The sequence below is a fragment of the Neofelis nebulosa genome, chromosome 11, assembly GCF_028018385.1.
Source record: "Neofelis nebulosa isolate mNeoNeb1 chromosome 11, mNeoNeb1.pri, whole genome shotgun sequence".
Lineage (NCBI taxonomy): Eukaryota > Metazoa > Chordata > Mammalia > Carnivora > Felidae > Neofelis > Neofelis nebulosa.
In genome coordinates, this window is record NC_080792.1 from 79,367,380 (window position 1) to 79,385,535 (window position 18,156).

The 18,156-nt window shown below is 55.5% G+C and overlaps 1 protein-coding gene across 2 annotated transcripts; it reads left to right on the forward strand.

Moving 5' to 3' along the window:
- The first annotated feature begins 810 nt into the window (after positions 1-810).
- On the forward strand, positions 811-17,404 carry RAB35 (RAB35, member RAS oncogene family). Of its 2 annotated transcripts, XM_058691123.1 has the most exons (6): positions 833-1,043; positions 6,442-6,492; positions 9,166-9,289; positions 13,421-13,545; positions 13,635-13,759; positions 15,138-17,404. In XM_058691123.1, exons 1-6 carry the CDS (start codon positions 992-994, stop codon positions 15,264-15,266), a joined length of 606 nt encoding a protein of 201 aa, XP_058547106.1. In that variant the 5' UTR covers positions 833-991; the 3' UTR covers positions 15,267-17,404. The 2 variants fall into 2 exon arrangements, with proteins under 2 accessions (XP_058547107.1, XP_058547106.1); XM_058691124.1 differs by lacking the exon at positions 13,635-13,759 and having other exon boundaries at positions 811-1,043; positions 15,138-15,244.
- The last annotated feature ends 752 nt before the right edge of the window (positions 17,405-18,156 follow it).

The window sequence follows — 18,156 nt, forward strand, 5'->3', positions numbered from 1 at the left end:
AACTGGAAAAAACTGGAGCTGATGATAAACCCAATCCCGCTTAATTCCTGGCAGCCCAGGTCTTCCTAACCACACGATTTTGAGATATGACTCTGTAGGCGGTGTGAAATCGAAGCCGAGGGAGCTGCCGCTTGGGGCTCCGGATGCAGCTCACAACGGCTCAGCGTCAAGTTGGACGGGGCTCTGATTCTGGAACTGCCCTCCCCATTTTACCAAGGAAGCAACGCAGGCTCCAAGGGATCACGGGGCTAGGATGGGATTCAAAAGCCACACTCCTCTCACGCTCCGCTCCGCGGGCGACTCGTGTCCTGCAAAACCGGGCAGCCACCGGGTGCCTGGGAATTCAGTCCGCAGGCCAGAGACCAGCACCTCAACGGCGGCGTCCGTGCGGAAGGGGGCGGAGTGTCCGGGTCCTGGGTCCCGAGAAACCGGGAGCTCGGCGTAAGCCCCGCCCCCAAGGTCACTGCGTGCCGGTCTTTCCGTCTCCGTAGCGCCTGCGGCTCTTGAAGATGAAGGAGTCAGTCCGTCCCGGGCCACGGCCGGGCTTCTCCGGCGCTCTCGGCGTCCTTCACGGCTCCACGGCACCTCCGCTTTCCAAGCACCCGGGGCCGCGGGCGGCTGCAGCGACATTAGCCGACAAGACGTAAGGAAGGCAAGCCCGCGCCCGCGGGACCTCACTAAGGCGCCTGCGCGGTGCGGGAGCGCGGAGAGGGCGCGGCTGGCCGCGGCTGCGGCTGCGCAAAGGCGGTGCCAGGAGCTGCGCCTGCGCACTGGCGGGGCGGGGCGGGAAGAAGGGAGGCGGCGGCAGCGGCGGCGGCTGCTGAAGAGGAGGAGGAGGAGGAGGAGGGGGAGAGCGGAGGGAGGTGTTTCTGTCAGTTCCGGCTGTTTGTTCGGGAAGTGGATCCGCCGCTGCTGAAGCAGCCCGGAGGGAGCTGCGGATCGCGAGGCCAGCACCGACCCCGCCCGCCCGCGCGCTCCTCCCCCGCCCGCCATGGCCCGGGACTACGACCACCTCTTCAAGCTGCTCATCATCGGCGACAGCGGTGAGGGCCGCGGCGGCCGGAGGTGGCGTGGGCCCTGCCGGGCGCGGCCCACGGGGGCCTCGGGGCGGGCGGGCAGGCGGGCGGGGAGGTGCCGGCCCGCGCGGGGCGGGGCTGCCCGGCGGCCGCTGGCCCCAGGGGCGCGCCGAGGGGCTACGGGCGGCCTGGAGGTGAGGTTGGGGCACCGGGCTGCGGACCGGAGGGGCCCGGCGCGCGGGGCGCGCTGGGGTCGGGGCTGGGGCGCCGGATCCCCTTGCCGCGCCTTCCCCTGTCTCACGTGTGACCTTGGTCAAGTCGCGCGATGTCTGGACTTGGAGAGACCGGGGTTCGAGTTCTGGGACTCCCAGCTTCCTCACTCTGTGACCTTGGGCAAGTTGTTTCGCCTTTGAGAGCCTCAGTTCCCTCATCCGTGAAGTGGGGACTTGCCTCGCTGGGGTGGTATGAGTATTTGATGAGATAAAGCTGGCAAAGAGCTTAGCGCCCAACCCGGTGTAAAGTCAGCTCTAGGTAGATGGTAGCTATTGATGTGATTGTTAGTGCCCTTTGTAAGCCTCAGTTTCTTCCTCTGAAAAATGGGGATATCCCCAGGACTTACCTTTTGGGATTACCTCGCACTGGGCCTGGCACATTCCTGTTGAATTATTTTGTCTGTATGGTTCTGTTTCCCTATCTGTAAAATGGAGTAATAGTAGGATCTGCCTCACAGGGCTGACTGGAGTATTCAGTGAGATAATGCACACATAGTGTTGGGAACAGTGCCTGGTAGGTAGTGAGTGCTCAGTACGTGTTTGCTTTTACATACTTGTCTACTAGATGGATATTGGAGGTGGGTCAGCCAATATTACAAAAAGGCTTTGACCATATATACACTCTTGGAGAGCTCCTAGCTCGGTGCACTGCCCCTTCTCCAGGGCCTGGTGCAGTGCTTTGCACCCAGTAGGCGCCTGATACACATTTGTTGAATGAATGAATGAATGAATGAATGTTAAGTATCCTTGTAAAAGATAGGTTGGTTTCTGGGAAAGGGTGGAGGGTTTTAGAGGTGTTTGGAGTGTGGCAGGTAAGCAGGTTTATGGGGTGACCAAGAGGTCAGGGAGGCAGGCCTTGGGAGGTTTATGGGAACATAGCTGAGGTGCTGGGATTTTATGATGGGGAAGGAGGCTTGGAAACAGGCCAAGTTTATAGATCAGACCTGAGTTGAGTGTGGGCAAGGGAGTTATAGGCAGATGCCAGGTTGGTGGTGGAGCCCATGGATTTTTCAGGAAAGAGGGGACCGATCAAAGGAGTTGTAAGACCCTGGGAGGAGTGTTGGGTGACACTGGGCCATGGAAGTGAGGGAGTTTTGGTCTCACTGTGAAGCTAGATTGGGATGTGGTTGGTGGTTTGGATCCGGTGAAAGACGGTTGAGGTTTCTGTGGTGACTGGTGGAAGGGAGAGGTAAGGGGGAAAAGTTAGGAGCCAAGAAGGGAGACACAGAGTAGCTGTGGTCAAGGAAGGAGTTAGATGGGTGGAGGATGGATTCATTGTGGTTTGAATAAAAGAAAACCAGACAAGCTGCGTAGACTCACTCTTGGAGATAGCCTCTGGCATTCCTCAGGGTCCCAAGGCTAAGCCTTAGCAGGATTTGATTTCAGCCCCGGCCTTGGTTCCCAGGGACTGATACTAGGGTGATTTTCTCTCCCTTTTGGAATTAAAGTAAGCCTACCATGGTCAGGGGTCCCTATCCCTCTGCAAGACATCTAGGGCTTGTGTGTCGACATCCAAAAATGAAAAGCATAAGCTCAGCAAGAAGATGCGGCTTGTTGGCTTTTCTCTGTAAAAGCCGGGGGATGGTTCTGGCCCCCTTTCTCACAGTCCGTTTTGGCTGGGGTATTGATTTTTCACTCAGAAGTCAGGTGTGGGAGAAGACTCCCTAAGTTACATGCTGGCTCCTAGTTCAGTCTGAGCTTGTAGAACTACGTCGTGTACGGGAGTCAAAGCCGGACGCTTATGAGCCTGGGAGATGGTAGCCATGGAAGTTCGGACTGAGCTTGGCACCTGAGCGAGGAACTGGACGTCGGGCACTGCCCTGGACTGGCTCCTTATGTGGAGGCTTCCTGAAGGTTTATCAAATGATGTCACAGACGCTCATCTGGTTCTCACCCGCTGCCTGTGTGATCTGTCACATAAGGAAACTAAGGCTCAGAGGAGCTGACTTGCCTGAAGTCGCACAGCCCGTCACAGGCAAAGCTGGGGTCGATGCACGTTGGTGCTGTACGTGAGCAGCTGGTGTCAGGCCTGGCAAATGAGGGCCCTCGATGAATGTTCGTTTCTTTCCTTATAAATCTAGAATTCTTCTCACTCTGCTACATCGTACACACTTCTGGAATACATTTCCTCGTAGTTAGCAGTTCTTTATGGCTAAGGGTCTACGCTTTCTCTTAGGCTCTTCTGACATCACGTCTGATATGTAACAGCATTTCACATGATCGTTGGGGGCAGCCATCCTTATTCTTAGACTCTGGACACTGGAGTGGCTGTCAGAGAACTGGTTAAAGCCTTTTACTTCATAGAGGCGCTCTGAGCTGAGGCTCAGAGAGAGGAAGTGACTTGTCTGAGGTTGTACAGTGAGTCGGTGGCTGAGCCAGGATTAAAGTTGTGAATGCGTTACTCGAAGGTGTAAGGGTTTCCAACAGTCCAGAACTAAAGCTGAGACAGAGTGGGGCTGAAGGCGGGACTTTTATGGGGGCTTTTTGAGGACCAGAGCATCTGCGGAGGCCAAGAGGCAGAGAGCAGGGGAGAGCAGTGATGACTGAGAGGGGCCTCTATGGTGTTTGTCAAATAAATCTGTCTCCTGGCTTCCAGGAGGCATTGAGTGCGGGGGCCTGTGCTCTTTGCAGTGTAGAAGGTGATGGGGCTGGGCTGGTTGGGTTTCATGCTGGGTATGGCCCTTGGGAAGCCCTTGACTTCACCTGTGAAGGTAGACTGGTCACTACCTCTCTCAAGCCAGTGCTGTGGGATGAATGGAAGTAGTGTGTTTTCCCAATGAGGCTTCTTCTGGGGGTATTTAGGAGATGTCATTTCTCAGGGTGGATTTCTCTTCCTTTCAAAGGGAAGAGCAATGCCGGAGGTTGGTGTCAGGCCCAAAGCAGCAGTTACTGTGGTGACTGTAGTGGTCTTTCTGCAGCCTGGTGGTTTTCAGCAGCTCTGCAGAGCATAGGGGTGAGTGAAGGGGACTCACAGAGGCCAAGCTGGAGGGTATGTTGCTGCTCCATTGCTTCTTACAGAGAGAACCTCCTCCTTCCCTGTTGTAGGTATCCGGGAGTCACATAAAATTCAAGTTTGAAAAAGGATTCTGCTGCCCCCCCCCCCCCCCCCCCCGCCCCAAGTTTGAAAAACATTGCTTCGGCATCTGTGAATGCTGCAGTCACAGCATTAGATGGCGTAGCTGTCAGTGCGATTGCCATTTGTTTAGTCCTAAATTCATTAAACAGTGCTTTGTTGGTGTCTACTAAGTGCTGGGCCCAGCTTCCAGCTCTGTAAATGTCCAGGGTGAGGGAGGCAAGATCTCCTTCCTAGAGGAACTCACGGCTAGTGGCCCAGACACAGATTTTAGCTGAGTAAGCGGACCAGAGGGCTCCAGGAGGAAGCCAGGGAGCCAGCAGGGCTGATGGGGTGTTGGCGCTGGGCAGAGCGCCGTGAGGGACCCAGCCCAGGACTCGGGCTCTCCTTGGGTTCGGCAGGAAGCCTCGCAGAGGCAGCAATGAGGAAGTGGCTCTGAGCGAGAGCGCTGCAGGCACAGGGCAGCAGGTACGGTGGGTGTAGCACCCGCCTGCTCAGAGCCGCACCCCCAGCCTGTCTTTGGGAAGGCAAGGCCCAGGTTTGCTCCATGAAACAAGTTCTTCTGGGTATCCCTCGACAACTCCCTTCTTCATTGAAGAAGTCCCCAGAAGAGATACCAGAGAGGGTGTCTGGGGTTGGTTAGCTTTAGAGAAACAGCAGGGGATGGGGGCGGAGGCAGCCTCTGATGAATGCTGTGGGCTCCTCCCCACAAATTTGCACTTAGTTTGGGGGCTCCTGAGACCCTAGTTTAAGATCTCCTCATGTCTGGCATTGGGAGTGCTGCTGCTACAAATCTAAGAGTGAGATGCACGAACCCCTTTGGGATCTTTTTATTTCCACTTCCTGAAAGAGACTCAGGAAGACTCCCCTTGCAGTATGTATTGGAAGGAGCTGTAGAGCCCTGGAGGTGATCCTCCTGGATTCACAGCTCAGCCCCCCCCCCCCTTCCCTGCAGAGGCCCTGAAGGCCAGCTGCTTAGCTGCCTAGAGCCTCAGGTACCTTACCTGAAGAGACACAGTGGGAATTACAGCAGCATCAAAGTGCCCACTGGACATGGAACTCTGTGTGTATGGATTCTTTCCTTCTGTGGTCGGTTCACCCCGTTGGCCTTAGGGGTGGCAGGGGTAGGGGATGGGACACGGGGAGACAAAGCAGATGCCCAGGCTAAAGCTGCTGTGTGCTGAAGTAAAGGGAAGCCATGCTTATGGCATTCTGCTTGTTCTCGGAACAAGGATGCCGGGGGATGCCACAATAAGTAAAATGGTCTGAGCACACGTGGGCTGTTGGGCTGACAGCTGTAAGGCAGATACTCCTGCCCCATCCATCCAGCTGGCAGTGACCTCAGGGGGAAGATGGCTGGCAGTTGGTTTGTGTTGTCTAGGCCTCCGTTTTCTCACCTGCAAAATGGCCCTGATGATCTCAAAGGTCCCTTCTAGCACCACAATTCCTTGGCTCATGCTGTCCACAGACTGAAGCCCCACACACTGTACGCGTTTCTAGGGACCGTGTTTTAGACATACTTTGGGGCTAGTGTCATTTGGCTAACCTTCCCCCTGCTTTATTTTTGTTCTCTGGTGTCTTCCTCTGGGTTTCATCAGCACAGGGCCTGGGCATGAGCCCCTTTCTCATCTCTCCCCAGGGGATTTGGGACAGCTTATCTCACACCAGCACAGAGGAAAAGGTCAGAGATTGGGTGGGAGAGATGTTCTTGGTGTGTGGCCGGTTTGGGAGATAAAAGCAGGATTGTGGTGGGAGATGGGTCTGTTGAACTGCTCCTTTTTTTCTTTTTTTTTTAAGTTTATTTATTTGAGAGAACCCGCACAGGCTCAAGTGGAGGAGGGGCAGAGAGGGAGGGAGAGAATCCCAAGGAGGCTCCACGCTGTCAGCGCAGAGCCCGACCTGGGGCTTGATCCCACGAACTGAGATCATGACCTGAGCCGAGATCACGGAGTTGGACACTTAACTGACAGAGCCACCCAAGCAGGCGCCCCTAGCACTTGGGTGCCATCTCCCTGAAGGACTGACTGGGTTAGAGGGAGGGACCCGTGCCCCCTCTCATCTCCTGCGTTCTCTCTTGCAGGTGTGGGCAAGAGCAGTTTACTGTTACGTTTTGCAGACAACACTTTCTCAGGTGAGTGTGCCCCTGGGGTGCTGCTGGGTATATTGGGTTTGAGATTCCTTTTCCAGTCTGTTTTGTCCAAAAAATCCTTTTGTAGGCCTATCCCTTTTCTACCCAGAGACTTTCTGTGCCCCAACATTTAAGAAAGAAAAAAAAGTTAAATACTATGAGTTAGCACGTGCCTGTGTAAAATTTCAAATAGTGAGGTGAAGAATGAAAGCTATCCCTTCCCGTGCCCCTGCTCTGGTACCCTGGTAGCCTCTGTCCAGCATGGTGTGTGTCTTTTGACTTTTTTCTTTTTTTTAACTCCACATGTGGTGGGTCAGCAACCGGCCTTCCCTTCAGCATATCCAGGACCATCCTTCCCCATCTCTAGCAGACCTCTGGTTCATCATTCATCAGCAGCGCTCTCGATGTGTGCATGCTTTCTGGCTGCTTCTATTTTAAGTGATGCATTGGCTGGGATGCACTGTGTGTTTATCCTTGTATAGAAGTGGAATGACTAGGTCAGGGGGTATATGCATTGAAAACTGCCAACTTGTCTTTCAAAGGAGTGCTAAGTGACGGTACCCCTGAAGGGGTCAAAAGTGCCCCTTGTCAATTCTGACTTTTTGCCAAGAGGCAAAAAGTGTTATCATTTAAATTTGTATTTTCCTGATCACTGGTGAGGTTGGACATGTTTTTGTTTGTTGAATACGTCAGGTTCATTGCAGAGGCTTCAGCTTGGTCTCTCTGATCAAGGACTGAACGTGACTCTGTTGTTGAGAATCCATACGCTGTGGCTGGGTGGCGAGCTACAATTAGGAAGTGATTACATGGCTGACACTTCCCTCCTGGTGGAGAGGTGGGTTTCTCCAGACAGCAGCCCTGGTGCTGTGATGATGGCTTGGGCCGTCTTCCTGTGTGACCGAGTCTCTGCTCATCTGTAAAATGGGACTGCTCATCGTTCCTCCCACAGAGGGTTATTGCGAGACGTCACGAGTCCTGGTGCCTGGACTAAGTAACACTCAAGAAGTAGCAGTGGTTGGTTGTCGCTGTATTTTCTGTTCCAGAGCAGTAACTGCTGGGCCCTCGCTCATGTCTGGGAGCACCTCTCTTGCTCCTGTGTGCCTCGTGCTCCACCCCCCAGGCCCTTTCAGCTCTCGTCTCCTATGCAGTCTCTCTCCTATTTCCACCACCAGTGTCCTAGCTGAGACCGTTGTTGTTCTGTCTAAAGTGTTACAGCAGCTTCTGCCCACCCCATACCCGATGGCTCAGTCCGTCGTGGCTCTGGCAGGGTCTTTCCCGTGTTTGAAAGCCTCAGCAGCCTTCTCATGTGGGCAGTTTCTACCAGCGTTTCCCCACATTGGCACCATTGATCTCGGGGCCCTGTGGTTCCTTGTGGGAGGTGCTGTCCTGTGCATAAGGATGTCAAGCAGCATCCCTGGGCTCTCTGCCCACTAGGTGCTGGGAGCACTGCCTGCCCCCTTCCCCCCTCCCCCCCATAACCCCCCCGCAGCTTCTCTCAACCTTGGAAATTGTACCTGTTGTTTCAAGCCAGGCCTAAGTGTGACTACCTCTCCAAAGCCTTCCTTGATTTCTACCCCACCCTGCACTTTGACCCCTCCTATACACTTGTCACACCCCATATTGTCAGGTGTGTGTGTGTGTGCGTCTTGTCTGCAGCACCGCGCTACACAGGAAGCCCCAAGCGGAGTGTGAATGTGTGCTCTTCATCATCCTGGATGGGAATGTGACGTTGGCTAGATTTTTTTCTTCAACTCAGTCTTTCACACAGATGCCCAAAGAGAACTATTTACAATGTGGTTCATGCTCTGATTCAAACCCTTCAGTGCCTCCCTGCCACACACAAGAGAAAGTCCAAGCTTGCGAAAATGGCACAAAAGCCCTGAGATCTGGCCTCGCGTCCCCCTACCTGCTTCCCACCACGTGCTTGACCTCATGTGACACCCTCTCCCCCCTTGCTGTTGCTATTTTTGTGATTATCTCCTTTGCCTAGAGCAGTGTTTTCCAAAACACAGGTCATGACTTGTGTGTTAGGAAGTCAATGTTGTGGGTCATTTACAGCATTTGGAGCGGCACAGAAAAAAAACCCGGAGTGTGTCCTGGGTGCCCCTCCACTCTCAGGCCACTGCTAACATGTCCGCGCCAGCCCCTCTAACGAAAGGAGCCTGTCTCCTCCCGTCTCCTCCCGGTTTTACTTCCTTTGTGGTGCTCATCACTGTTGAAATTGCCTTCCTTATCACTTTGTTTTATTGTATCCTGTCTCTTGCCCTCACCTCCACTGAGGGCTCCATCTGGATGTGGACCTTGGTGTTTTTTTGTTGTTGTTTTTTTTTAAGTTTATTAATTTATTTTGAGAGAGAGGGCAAGCAGGGAAGGGGCAGGGAGAGAATCCCAAGCTGACTCTGTGCTGTCTGCCCAGAGCCCGACACAGGGCTTGATCTCACCAACCGTAAGATCATGACCTGAGCTGAAATCTAGTCGGATGCTTAATTGACTGAGCCACCCAGGCACCCCCAGACCTTGAATTTCTTCTTGTTCAGGGCTGTGTCCCTGGGGCCGCAAAAGTGCTGGGCACAAAGAGTGAGTAGGGAGGGATTGCGGAGGCCAGAGTCACCCGTGCAGGTGAAGACATGTCTGACGGGCACCCTGTGGGCCTTGCTAATGTGCATGTGTGTGCAGGCAGCTACATCACCACAATCGGAGTGGATTTCAAGATTCGGACTGTGGAGATCAATGGGGAGAAAGTGAAGCTGCAGATCTGGGACACGGCCGGGCAGGAACGCTTCCGCACCATCACCTCCACGTGAGTCAGGCCGGCCCAGTCCCCTTCCGACTCTTGGCCACCTACACTCATATGCAGTGTCAGGTGTCCCAAATCATAGAGGTGTCCCTGAGATGGGCCCTTGAGCTGTCCAGAGGGGGTTCTGGACTGGCTGCAGTTGCTGGCGTTGGGTTGTGGGGTGGGGGGTGGGTGGGTGGGGAATGAGGTACGGCTGCTGCCTGTGGCTTTGGGCCCTGGCTCTGGAGCTGGCAGGAGAGACCAGCTGGTCAGCTTACCCTCTGGCTTTCAGTTCCTTTGTATGGAAAATGGGATAACAGTGATGCTGGCTTCCTAGGTGGTCAGATGCTTAGTGAGTTACTCTTGTTAGGTGCCAGCTGTGACAGGCTGGGTCGCTGTGCAGGCTCCTGTCACCTGTTTGACTTCTTAGAGGAGGCTTCTCTCCATTGAGAAGTCTGGAAGGGCACTGGTACAGAGGAGGCCGTTGTGAGGCCTCTCCTCTGCCTCCCCAAAGCCATTACTGGGAACCTGGCTCCCCCAGTGGATTGCCTGTCTTTGCTGCTGCTGTAGTCCTTAGCTGTGAACACGAGGGGAACCCAGCTGGAGCGCCAGACAGCAGGGGTCCTATAAAGGGGGTCTTGGTTCTCAGGCCGTTAGTAGAAAAGGTTCCAGGAAGGAGCAGGGCTTTGAAGACAGTTCAGAATTTATATTTCTGTTCTACTGTGTGACCTTGGGCAAGTTGCCTAAACTCTCTGTGCTTCAGTTTTCCAGAGGGTCTCGCCTTAGAATTTGCTTTAATGCTGCATCCCTGTGTGCCACGTCCTCTGTGCTTGGGCTTCACATGGATGATCCCGTTGAGCTTTCTGTAGTTGGTGCCATTATCTTCCCCATTTTACGGATGAGGGAACTTCTGAGAGGGTCCTGCCCTCAGTGAGCACAGAGCCTGAGCTCCATGCTGTGGTTTGTGCAGAGTAGGAGCGCGTGTCCGGCGTGTGGTATCGCTTCTTTGGTAGGCCTCTCCTTTGTCTCCCCCCAGAGGTTCCAGTGGGGAGGGAGTGTTGGGGGACTCTCAGGGGTGCTGGCTAGGCAGGGAGAGGGGGCTATGCCAGTGGGTGGGTGGCCCTGGTTCGAGGTGCTGGAGCCTGAGCAGACCCTGAGCTGGAGGGGCTTCTGTCCCTGGGCCAGCTGTGGTTGAGCACCTTTGTGCCATGGCCTGTGACTCCCCAGACCCCACGGGTCCCCGGTTCTGGGGCTGCCCAGTACAGCTCTCTGACTACTTGCTAGTGAGCTGCCTGAGTCCCCATGTGTTGTAGCAACTGCCAGCAAGACCTTAAGGAGGGCAGCCAGGGTCAAGGCTCCTTGGGATAGAATGGATGTCACGGGCAGCCCAAGCGTCCGTCCAGACCTGCACGAGACTTCTTCTGTGGGTCAGGAGGCCTGCGCACTGACCCCACATGTCTTTACTCTGAGCTGGGATTTTACCTAGTTCATTTCACTTAATCTCGAATAAAGGGTCCTGTGATTATGTCCATTTTATGGACAAGAAAGCTGAGGCCCAGAGAAGGTAAAGCAATTTAGTTTGGTTGGTTAGTCAGGAGTTAAATTGAGGTCCATTTGATGCCAAAGCTCTCGCCTTCTCGTTCAGTCCGCGGCCCTGTTTCTCTGCCGGCTCCCACCCCAAGGGACTGGGGCTGAGGCAGATGATCTGGTGTCTCCACTCAGGAAACTGAGGGTGGCTGATAATCCTGGGCCCGTGGCCATGAGAAGGGCTTCGGGCAGGGCAGTGGGCTGGGGTGCAGAGGAGCCCCCGACCTCCGTGAGGTCAGCTCCCTCCAGGGCGCGGTGGGAAGCGGGTGAGCTGTTGGGGACGCTGGAGCTGCCCAGCTGCCCGGGGGCAGTGTGTGTGTGTGTTTCGGGGTGCTCGAGAAGGGGGCGGCGCTGCATGGTGGTGGCCGGTGGGCACCGGCTCAGCCCCTGCTGGCCGCCTTGCCCGTCTGGGGAAGCTGGGGAAGCTCCATCCTGTGGTCTCCTCCTCTGTGGCGCAGGCCATGCCGAGGGGCCACAGAAAGACCTGGTGAGGATGAGGGTGGCAGGTGAAGAAGGGAGGAGTCTTGGAAGAGTTCAGGAGTTGTTCTCAGGAACTGGGGCCGTGACCTTCTCAGAGTCAGGGAGTGAAAAGAGAAACTAAAACTGCATCCTGTCCGCCTGGCGAGGAGCCCTGTTGTCATCGTTTCTTCTGTCTTGGCAGTGAGGGTCTGCCAACCTGTGAGGCGCGACTGGGGCGCAGGTTGGGGAGGAGTGAGGAGCGAGGTGTTGGACGGTGAGGTGACCAGGAAGGGAAGCCCCTCTGGTACCTGTGGCCTTGGACTGGGAGTCAGACCCAGACACTGTGACTTCAGTAGGTCACTCCACTCAGCCGCACGTCTTCATTGGTAAAATGGCGACCCTCCCGTTTGTCCTACCAGGTTGCTGCGAAGATGAATAGAGCAGTGGATGCAGAGTGCTGGGTGCTGTGCCGGCCACAGAGCTGAATGGAGGGGGCGGGGGCGGGGGCGCTTTTTTTTTTTTTTTTTTTTTAATCAGTGGCAGTGATGACAGGAGGCCCAGAAACACTGGTGCCCGCCTTGTCAGAGCTCATCCTCAGACTAGTTCTCGCTCTCCGATAAAGCCCCTTTCAGCATTTTTTGGCATCTTCAGTAGTCCAGCACGGAGCGCTCAGAAACGTGTTCCTCTGCTCGCACTACCTCTGCTGGCGGGGGACAGTCGTCTGTCGCCCTGGTCCCGGTGTGCACTCCTGCCCAGTCGGGTGATGCTCCCAGCAGTGGCTGCTGAGAGCTGGTCTGAGGGCGTGGCACCTGCACGGCTTGCCTGTCCGCCTGGCTGGGCTCCCAGGGCAGGGGTGGAGAGACGGGGCAGGGGACACGAGCTGGTCTGGACCCCAGAGCACGACACGGCCTGCCTCTGCTCGCGGCTCGGGAAAGCTGCCTTCACTGCTGCCTTGTGTGCTGTTCCCGTGGTTTTCTTCCATCTGTTTGAGGTGTCCCAGCTTGTCACCGAAGGAATAGTAATGATGGTAAAGAGGCACCATCCCTTGGCCATTGACTGTCGACCAGCCCTTGTGAAAACACAAACTATCTTCTTTATTCCTCACACCATCTCAAGAGGGAGTACTGATACGTCCATTTCATAGTTGAGGAAACAGGCACACTGAGGTGCATGCAGTAACCTTCCCGGGGTCCCGCGGCCTTTCAGAGATGGAGCGAGGGTAGCCTCTGTCCTGTGACAGGGCCTAGAAAGTGAAGAGGTGGTCAGAGTGCCGGCGAGCGGGTAGCGAGAACGTGGCTGCACCCGCACTGTGGCCAGCTCCCTCCTAAGGCTGTGGCGCGGGAGGAGCTGTTCTCCCGCAGCCTGGCCAAGTGCTCAGCCCGGATAAGGCCTGGAGTCGCATGGGGTCAACGTCCTCCGTCCATCTGACCCGTGTAAATGAATGGGGTCGCTCTGTCTGGAGGGGAATGTTTATGTCCGCCTGCCTTTCAGACCTGGCTGACCTCAGGCCGTGGGGTCTGCACATTTGGATGGTGGCACGTCCGGGACACCCTCTTCCCAGCTGTGCCCAGATGCCTTGTTTCCATGCTCTCTCTGCCACCGGCAGGGATGAGCCCAAAGTGGCAGAAGGGAGGGGTCCACCTGCCCCCAGAGGAGTGAATGAGATGTTGGCTTCACAAATTGTGTCTTCTTGGAATGGCACCTTACTAAGGTTTGAGGAGAGAAAATCTTTGAATGTTAAAACAAGGATGGTGAGGATACGACCTCAAACACAAAGATTACTTGCATTTTAAACATAAAACAAGAACTTCAAAGAAGTTTCAGGCTGGTGGCAGACTCAAACAACTTGATTGGCCACCTCGGGGCCACTCCCTACTCACTGGTGCCTTGGGGACAAGCGGGAGGACCGGTGTTGCGGAGTGTCCCGGTTGGGGCACGGTTCCAGGATGTCAGCTGAGGTCAGATGGAAGGCAGATGCTGGGGGTCTTACAGGAAAGCATTTCTCCGTCACCATTTCCCTGGCCACTGTCCAGGTGTGGGCGGGCGGGTCTTAGTGAAGAGACTGTTCTGGTCTAGGCTGAAGCTCTGACACAGATCCTGACCCTACAGGTATTATCGGGGGACCCACGGGGTCATCGTGGTTTATGATGTCACCAGTGCTGAGTCCTTTGTCAACGTCAAGCGGTGGCTTCATGAAATCAACCAAAACTGTGATGACGTGTGCCGGATATTAGGTGAGGCTGGACCCCCTGGGGTGGGGACGGAGGCATGGAGGGCGGCAGGGAGCCCTGCAGGGCCGGGCTGACTTTGCTTTGCCTTGAAGTGGGGAATAAGAACGACGACCCTGAGCGGAAGGTGGTGGAAACAGAAGATGCCTACAAATTCGCGGGGCAGATGGGGATCCAGTTGTTTGAGACCAGCGCTAAGGAGAACGTCAATGTGGAAGAGGTAAGGCCTGGGCCGGGGCGGCAACGGGGGAGGGAGTGGGGCCCAACTCTGTCCCGCCACAGCCCTCCTCTCTCTGCTTCTAGCCTGCCCAGAGTCCCAGGTGGCTGACAGAAAACATCATAGTAACTGCCGTTTGTTGGTACCCTACTGTGTGCCTGCTGCATGCGTTATGCTAGGCCCTTTACAGGTGGTGTTAGCTCATATCTCAACAGGCCTCAGACGTAAGTTACTTCCACATTTTATATAGGAAGCTGAGGTTCCAAATTGAGGAATATCCCCCAACTTGTAAGAGGCCAAGACCAGTCCCACACCCCAGCCATGCATGGTTCCCACTCAGTCGTCTGCCTCGCTGCCCTCCCCGGCCCCACCATCGGTACCTCTTCCTATTCTCAAGGCTTTCCTTGGGGCCTCGGCCTCTCGGCAGACACCCAATTGCTTTCCTGTGGCCTTCAGAGTTCAGGTTGGCGCCTGCTGCGAGCCCCCCCAGAGGCTCCCAGGGATGCACATCCCCCGCAGAGCAGCTGAGCCTCCGTCCAGAGGCAGCTTCGCTCCTGCTAGGCCTGCTGGAGAGTGGTTGGGAGTCTGTGTTAGAAAAGTGGGACCTTTAGCCACAAGCGCAGGCCAGGCATGCTCGTAGCTTCGGGTGAGTCCCGCCCCACAGTGTGTGTCTGGAGACCCAGGGACGCCAGGATCCCCACTGCTTCCCAGACACTGACCGCACAGTGGCAGGGAGCCTGGGCGCGTCAAAGTCGGGTTTGGGATCATAGTATGGGGTCCTTTCTGCGTGACCTTGGGCGGTGATGTAACCTGTCCAGGTTCCACCTGTCCCTCCTGTAGGTCAGGGTGGGGTGAGAGTCGTTCTCCCCCACCCCTAGGTTGTGAGGAGTAACAAGTAGATTATGACAAGTGCTTGGTACCTTTCCTGGCAGTGTGGAGGAGAGGACTGCGGGCGGGCAGGTGGGGTTCCACCGGGTCCTGGCACCACAAGGACATCTTGGGGTGGTCCGGGGAAGGTTCTAGGCGGGATGTACAGTGACACGGCATGGAGTGGGCAGGCTCTGGGTCCATCTGGCCTGTCACCAGAACAGGTGTCTTGTCCGAAGATTCTAGCTGGAGAGGTTCTTTCTCTTTTTTTAAAAGAAAGACTGGAAAATCCCCGAGATTGACTTCCCCAAGACACAGCTCATGGGGCTTTGATGTTCCTTTTTGACCTTTAGCAAACCCTAGGAAGCATTTGAGGACGTACATATACAACAACCTCACGAGTAGAAATAGGAAGCTGGGCCCAGGAGGTGGCCGTGCTGGCCAGCAGAGGCAGCACAGTGACAGGGCCTCCTTGCCAGCTGTGAGGCCCACCCTGTCTCTTTCGTCCTCACAGATGTTCAACTGCATCACAGAACTGGTCCTCCGAGCAAAGAAGGACAACTTAGCGAAACAGCAGCAGCAACAACAGAACGACGTGGTGAAGCTCACGAAGAACAGTAAACGAAAGAAACGCTGCTGCTAATAGCCCACCCAGCCCACTGCAGAGACTGCGCTGCAGCCGCTCCCCGGCCCGAGGCCCGCAGGGCTCCTCGGGGACAGTCTCAGTTTCGTGCCGTTATTTAAAGAATTCTCTCCACGTTTTTGTATTGGGAGGCGCCATTGGCACTTCCTCCCCTCCCCCCCTTGAGTGCCAAGAAGGTGTTGGACGACCTGCCCTTCCCTTCTGGTGCCCCTACCCCCCCCCCCCCCCCCCCCCCCTCCAGCCAAGGCACCTGGGCCTGGAGAGGACGCTGCCAGCTGAGCGGACTGATTAACCAGAGTTTGTACATAATGTATATTGCTTTAACCAGCCGCATCACCCTCGTCCTGCTCTGGCTTTTGCCTCCTTAATGCCAGCCTGCTGCAATAGACCCTCCCCTCCCCTTCCCATACCATCTACTGCCAGCCACCTCCCGAGGAGACAAGATCGAGATCTAGCCACATCTTTTGCCAACCTGGGCTGGTGGAGTGGGCCTTCCATGTTACTTGTTCTCGCCTACAGGCCACTGGCTTCTGCCTCCGGCACGTAGGGTCTCCCCTCTTTCCGGGGCCTGTGCCGAGTCTCTTCCCAAGCCAGCTCCCTTCCCTCCCCACCCCTCCCCACCCCTCCCCCATAACCATCCAGGCAGGCAGCTGGGGCAAAGCCCGGCCTCAAGGTAGGCCTGAGGGTTCCCATTAGAGGCCTAGCCTTTTGGTTTGCAGAAAGAGTTGCTCCTGCCTTTTGGTCACCAGGTCTCTTGTCCTGCCTTCTAGATGCCTCTGAATTACAAACCCAGGGGAGCCATGGCTTTTCATTTTTACCAACCTGTTTCAGTTCCAACAGAAAGGTAGGGGTGTGTTTGTGCAGGGATGGGGCTTGCAGAGGTGCTGAGGAGCATTATTTTACAGATAAAATGAAGGCAAATCAAATGGGTTAAGTTCCTCACACTTTCTCCTCCTGAGGTTTGGTTGGCACAGCAGCAAAAATTGTGGCCTCCGCGCTTCGGGTCTGGTGGTTTTGGAAGAGCTGAATGGCTTCCTGGCGCTGAAGCTGGCTCCTGGCAGAGCAGCTTTGCCTCCCGGGCTGTTCTTGGTGGGAAAGGAGACCGCACCTCCCACCCCGTCTGTCGGCCTAGGGCTTTCCACTGACTTCCTGGGTCTCCGTTGTGGCACCAGGCACCTTCGAATCTGAGGAGTGGGTGCCAGGGGCTGCTGGACTGTGGGGACATCGCCTCGGAGGTGGACGGCAGGCAGCCTTGGAGCAGTGACAGAACTGTTTTAATACAAAGGCGGCATGAGGATTTCTTAGCGGGTGGGAAGGAATGGCAGCCGGGGCTGGGAGCCAGCCAGCTTTGATCCTGGTCCCCTGGAGGAAAAAGCCAGGGTCATCTGCACTTGATTACTGTCCCTCGTGGGACACTTCATCATTCACCTTTCCCCTAAAAGGATCACGTAACCTGGGAATAATTTATTTCAACACCATGATGTGTTTTGTTGGATTTCCTTTCCTAGGCGATTTTCCAGGCAAAGCCCTGACTGGACAATCACATCACACTGCAGATTTTCCGTGTTAACACTGTCGATGGGTTTTTAATCAATAAAAACGGGGGGTTTCTTCTGACCTGTCCCTCCACTTCCCCAGACTGCCAAAAGCCTGTGCTTGCATGGCCAGGCCCTCGCTGGAGCCGCCTGCAGAGGTGGGGGAGCCCTGGGCCTGGGGGAGCCATGCTGTGCAGCGTGGCCACCCTGAATGACCACAGTCCTGTGGGGGGGGTTGGGGGGTGGGCAGCACTCAACGTGACATCAGTGTGGCAGTGCTTGCAGATTCAAGCAATAAGGGCAAGGGGTCCTGGATGTTTCCAGCCCAGGCAAGAAGGCACCGTGGCTCTGGCAACTGGCTGTCCAGACCCAGGTGGTGGGGTGATTTTGGTGACGACGGTGTGCCTGTCCCACTGAGTGTTGCACGCATGAATGGGGGGTGGGGGTGGGGGATTCACAGGGCTAGACCGACGTCCTGGTAGACCTGATGTGAAATACCTGTCGAACAAAACTTTTAAATGGTTTGCTAGGATTATTTCTGTATTGAAAGTTTCTAATTATGCTTTTTAAAAAAATACTAAAAATAAAGGTTCAAGCTGCCAAGTTTTCTTCCAGGATCTATTTCCTCTCCTCCAGCTGTGCTCTGGGTGGGCCCGGTTTCTTCCCGCCCTCTGGATCCAGCTCTTGTTTGTTCTGGTTGGAGTCCAGCACAGGTGCCTTTTGAAGCCCAGGGATGCTTTCAGAAGCCAAGTTTGCTTTCTCCACAAAAGGCCGGTCCAGGTCGAGCAGCTCCTCTGGTGTGACGCGCATGTGGGACGATGCCCCGAGAAGTGCCGTGTTCATTCCCCACGTGCCTGGAAGGATGCAGCAGTGATTTCTTTCTGGCTCGGTTTCTGGCGAGCTGCAGGGCCCACTCAAGGCTTGGGGAGCAGTGCTGGCGGGGCCCGCCCATAGCCGGGCAGCTGTAGCGCTGGCGGGGCGCCCGGGCCCAGGGCGGGCGTGGAGGCGGTCCCCACAGGGCTGTCACGGACAGGATGCCCCTTCCTGGCCGGATCCACCCACCGGTCACGCCAACATGGGAGGTGAGCTCCCATGTGCGTGAAGGACTCACTAGTGCCTCTACCACCACAGCCAGCTGGCGGCGCTTCTGAAATGTGAGCTGCGTTCCGCCCAGACAAGCCCTCCAGGTACCCAATGATGGAGGCGGGAGGCTCTGTAGAAATTCATTTTATTCTTAGACTATTTTCAAAAGAAGCAGTGGTGCGCTGTTTTTCTAAAAATATGCCTTTATAGATTTATATAGAATATGTATATTATAAAATCCATACATGTATTTACATGATTGCTACATACAA

Bases quoted from the DNA above. Each gene is read 5' to 3' on its own strand.
- RAB35 (XM_058691123.1), top strand. From the start codon at position 992: ATGGCCCGGGACTACGACCACCTCTTCAAGCTGCTCATCATCGGCGAC. The intron at 9,290-13,420 runs GTGAGTCAGGCC...CTGACCCTACAG, and splicing joins TTCCGCACCATCACCTCCAC to GTATTATCGGGGGACCCACG. The intron at 13,546-13,634 runs GTGAGGCTGGAC...TTTGCCTTGAAG, and splicing joins TGACGTGTGCCGGATATTAG to TGGGGAATAAGAACGACGAC.